The sequence below is a fragment of the Gavialis gangeticus genome, unplaced genomic scaffold (genome assembly GCF_001723915.1).
Source record: "Gavialis gangeticus isolate Ggan-Ray unplaced genomic scaffold, GavGan_comp1, whole genome shotgun sequence".
Classification (NCBI taxonomy): domain Eukaryota; kingdom Metazoa; phylum Chordata; order Crocodylia; family Gavialidae; genus Gavialis; species Gavialis gangeticus.
In genome coordinates, this window is record NW_017729022.1 from 99,432,990 (window position 1) to 99,437,694 (window position 4,705).

The 4,705-nt window shown below is 40.5% G+C and overlaps 1 protein-coding gene across 4 annotated transcripts in view; it reads right to left on the reverse strand.

Moving 5' to 3' along the window:
• ITPR2 (inositol 1,4,5-trisphosphate receptor type 2) overlaps nucleotides 1-4,705 on the reverse strand; it is a 533,709-nt gene that overhangs the window by 297,733 nt on the left and 231,271 nt on the right. For all 4 annotated transcript variants that reach the window (XM_019515702.1, XM_019515703.1, XM_019515701.1 and 1 more), the window contains 2 exons: nucleotides 1,693-1,825; nucleotides 758-815 (listed from right to left, as the gene is read on the reverse strand). In XM_019515702.1, the coding sequence (XP_019371247.1) occupies nucleotides 758-815; nucleotides 1,693-1,825 (191 nt within the window). The remainder of the gene's footprint in view (nucleotides 1-757; nucleotides 816-1,692; nucleotides 1,826-4,705) is intronic.

Here is a 4,705-nt window from a genome sequence, read left to right on the forward strand (position 1 = left end):
ACTGAGAACACATAAGGGATTGACTGAGGAAAGATCACAATGCCTAGTTCGTGTATCTTTCACCTTTTACTTAGCTCTGGGAAAAACTTCCAAATCTATGGGATTGTCTAAATGGGGTACTTTTTTTTTTTTTTAGCAGTGTAATTATAATTATATGTATATAGTTAAACCAACATAGGTATGCTGTTATAACTCTTCTATGCATACATTTTTATTCATCCTGTTTTTTCCAGTGCATCTTAAATCACTTCCAAGGTTCCATAACCTAAACCAGAAAAGGGCTATTTAATACAGAAATAAGAGTGTCCACACATCCAGTGTTATAGTGGTATAAATATTGTGCTTTAATTAACACCTTATCATTTTAACTACATCTTTCCCCTATAGACAGGCCTTAATAGAGTTAGGGAATAAGTCAAAAACATGGATCCAAGCTCTTCTGATCATCAAAGATAGATGAAAAGAATCTAATCCAAGTCCCCCTGTTGCCCACACCAGATCCAAACACAAACTGAGAAATTTTTGAAAGCCAGACTTGAACTTTATGGTACTGGCATATCAAACCTCAGTGCTTCACCAGAAACTAGTACACCCACAACCTCCTCTTACTGAGATCATCTTATGTGACAACAGGAAATGCCAAAAGAGAGGCAGAGATATGAAGTAACATAACGAATACAAAGAAATAATCAATTAGAAGTTAAAGTATGATAGAAAGAGCACATACAGACAAAAGTATAACGTTCAGAGAGTATACCTGCCAGCAAACATGGTTTCAGCCTGAGCTGCAATTTCATCTATGTCAGGAACAATAGCTGCAAAGAACCACAGGGACCATAATTTAGTTTGTGCAGATAAAGAAACTGTTTTTCCTCTTTCAGTACATGCTGCAAACTAATGGCCTAACTATGAACTTCTCAGTCTGGAGAAACTTCCTCTGAATCAGTTATTGGCTCTTCTTCCAGAATGAGGAGGGCCCTAATTATCTGTTATTTGTATTTCAGCAGTACCAGCCCCAGTCCTGGACCAGGTGCTTGTTGGTGTACAGACACAGAACAAAAATTATTACTCCCTTAAAATGTTAATCTTCCACATCTACTTTGGCAGAAATAACCACCCAAGTAAAAAAAAAAATTATGCCAAAATGTGGAAGCATTATTCTTGCAGAAAAATATTTATCCAGGTAATTATTTTGCTTGCAGTTTGTTTATCATTCCTGACTCATGAGGATTCTTTTTGCATCCACACACCATTAACTCCTCATACAGATCACTAGCTGACATCTCCCTAAGCTTTAAACACCAATTCATTACTGTACCACCCTTACCTCATTTGCCTCCCAAGGACTTGGGTTCTTGTGCTAGGCATGCGAGACAAGAAAAAGGAAAAAAAAAAAACCCAGTGTGAAAATGTGGCCATCTCCACCCCATCCTCCAGAGTCTGCTCTCATCCTCATTTGTTATGCCACCTCTGATAGCTTTGAGAATGGTATAAATAAATAAACTCTCATCATCATAAGAACAAATAATTATATTTAATTAAAGGAGAGAAGGGTAGTAAAGATGCCCCTTACATTATCCAATCTCCCACAAGCTTTCATCTTGTAGTAATTTGAATTTTTCTGGAACTGTTCAGTTTATTGCTTATTAAAAGGACAGTTATTTTAAATTGCAAAACAATAGCAACAGTTACCTGAAACAATCCCTGGTGAGTCTGGGGGAGAGACTGAGGAGCTATCAACATTTTCACTGTTTTCTCCAAACTCTCTCTTGTAGACAGACAGCATGTAGGATATTCTATAGTCCAGTCTAACACTAAGGATAAACTACAAGACAAGAATTTAAAATAAGATGATCTTCCCTTTTATTTGACAGCCTATTTGCATATGTCCAGTGGGAGGAAGTCATTTGTTTCAAGTGGTGTAAAGCATACTTGTCCATTTGATAAACAATATTGGTAAACCGGTGATTTCTTTCTCAGGACTGGTTCCCCATCCCATCCTGAGACATTTCAGCTTCCACTAAATACCACAACAGTTCAAATTTGTCCAGGAACTCTGGGAATTCACCCTAAACCTGTTATCCCTGAACCAGGTGGGTCCTTCTAAAGCTTCATCAGAACATTAAGCTAAAATTTTCCTTAAATTTGGCTCTTAAAGCCCCTGGGTGGTAGGGAAAGGAAGTTATGCTGAGAATGGGGAACAGAGCTTCAAGACCCTTCACAATAATGGCCCATGACATTCCAGGTTGAACCTAGGCAAGCTGACAACTGTAGAGAGAAAGAGGGGTCACAAGAGATTCAGTTTCCACTTAGGGCAGAAATAGCATTTGCTCGAGTAGCCAGCAAAAGATTGACGATTGTGGGGACTACTCGGGGTGTTATAGTGGTTCATCTCTCATGTGTCCTCCTTACAGCTGTTATAGCAACAGTAACAGAGTTGCCTCTGAAGACTGGATTCCATTCTAAATGTTGGATATTTACTCCTGAGCTATGGACAATTTGGAACTTGTAAGGGCAAGGCAATGAATCAAACTTAGAGAGTTCTGCTTATCTGTTAAAATACCAAGGGTCATATTCTGGTTTCAGAGACGTAAATACCTATCTAGTTGAAGTCATACAAGCTTTACAAATCCAAATAACATTTTAGTTCTTAAAATCTCATGTTACAAAGAAATGTGAAAAGGAGACTCTGTTCATCCTTCTCTTTAGTGTAACTGGGAAAGCTGTGCCATAAAAAACACAATAAAAAGAATCAGATTAATAAATTATTTATTTTCTTCAAAAACAAACTAACAAAAGAAAGAAGAGGGATTCCTCATTTTGGCTACAGTGCCCAAGTTGCATGTATTTGCAAAAATAAAATTTAAGAAATTCATATCTTAAGTCCATGTTATCTACCAAATAATGTCATTCATCTGTGTTACTGTACTTTAAAGAAACCTTGGTAAGGACGAAGGAATGAACCATCCCAATGCAAAGGAAGGCTAGCAAGTATGGCAGAAGACCAGCTTGGCTAAGCAGGGAATTCTTCAATGAGCCAAAATACAAAAATGGAGCTTATGAGAAATGGAAACGTGGACAAACTACTAGGGAGGAGTATAAAAGTATTGCTTGCGTATGAAGGGATGAAATCAGAAAAGCCAAAGCCCAACTGGAGTTGCAGCTAGCAAGGGACATGAAAGGTAACAAGAAGAGTTTCTACAACTATGTCAGCAACAAGAGAAAGATAAGAGAAAGTCTGGGTCCCTTACTGAATGGGGGAGGCAACCTAGTGACAGATGATGTGGAAAAAGCTAAAGTACTCAATGTCTTTTTTTTACCTCAGTCTTCACAGGTAAGGTCAGCTCCTAAACTACGGAACCTGGCAGCACAATTTGGGGAGGAGGGCAGCAGCCAACAGTGGCAAAAGAACAGGCTAGGGACTATTTAGAAAAACTGGATGTGTACAAGTCCATGGGGCCAGACACATGGTACCCAAGGGTGCTAAGGGAGTTGGTCAATGTGACTGGCCTTAATCTTCGAAAACTTGGGAGATCTCCCAGGGAACTGGAAAAGGACAAAAATATTGCCCATCTTCATGAAAGGAAAGAAGAAAGATCTGGGGAACTGCAGACCTGTTGGCCTCACTTCAGTCCTTGGAAAAATCATGGAGCAGGTCCTCAAGGAATCCATCTTTAAGCACTTGGAGAAGAAGGTGTTTAGGAACAGTCAACCTGGATACACCAAGGGCAAGGGCTGGGATGGAGTGCCACCACTTAACACCCCAAGTTGCTGCTGTTCTGCCTCCTGCAGGGAGCATGGGGGGTGGCGGACGGCCAGCACTGCTTCGGAATCATGGTGGCGCTCCCCCACACTTACAGCATTCTGATTGGCTATTTCTGTCAGCTAATCAGAGCATGAATAAAGCATTATGGACAGACAGACGGACAGACTTAGTCTTTTATAATATTAGAATGACTGGTTCTGTGGATGCAGGAAGAGCAGTGGATGTGATGTACCTTGACTTTAGCAAGGCTTTTGATATGATCTCCCACAATAGTCTCGCAAGCAAGCTACGGAAGTACAGGTTGGATGAATGGACTGTAAGGTGAGCAGAAAACTGGCGAGATCATCAGGCTCAAAGGGTAGCAATCAATGGCTTGATGTCTAGTTGGTAACCAGTGTCAAGTGGAGTGCACGGTTTTGTTCAATATCTTCATTAACAATCTAAAAGATGGGATGAAGTGCACCCTCAGCAAGTTTGCAGAAAACACCAGGCTGGGGGAAGTGTAAATATGCTGGAGGGTAGGGCTAGGATTCAAATCAACAAACTGGAGGATTGGACCAAAAGAAATCTCATGAAGTTCAATAAGGAAAAGTGCAAATCCCTGCACTTAGGGCAGAACAAGTCCATGCATGGGTACAGACCGGGAGACCGACTGGCTAAGCAGCAGTTCTGCAGGAAAGGACCTGGGGGTTACTGTGGACAGTAAGCTGAATATTAGCCAATAGATATTCCTAGATATTAGGAAAAACTTGCTCACTAGGAGGGTAGTAAAGCACTGAAACAGGTTAGCTAGAGAGGTGGTGAAATCTCCATCTTTAGAGGTTTTTAAAACCCAAGCAGACAAAGCTTTGGCTGAGATGACATAGTTGGGGATGACCCTACTTTGAGCAGGGGGGTGAACTAGATGACCTCCTGAGATCCCTTCCAACCCTAATTTTC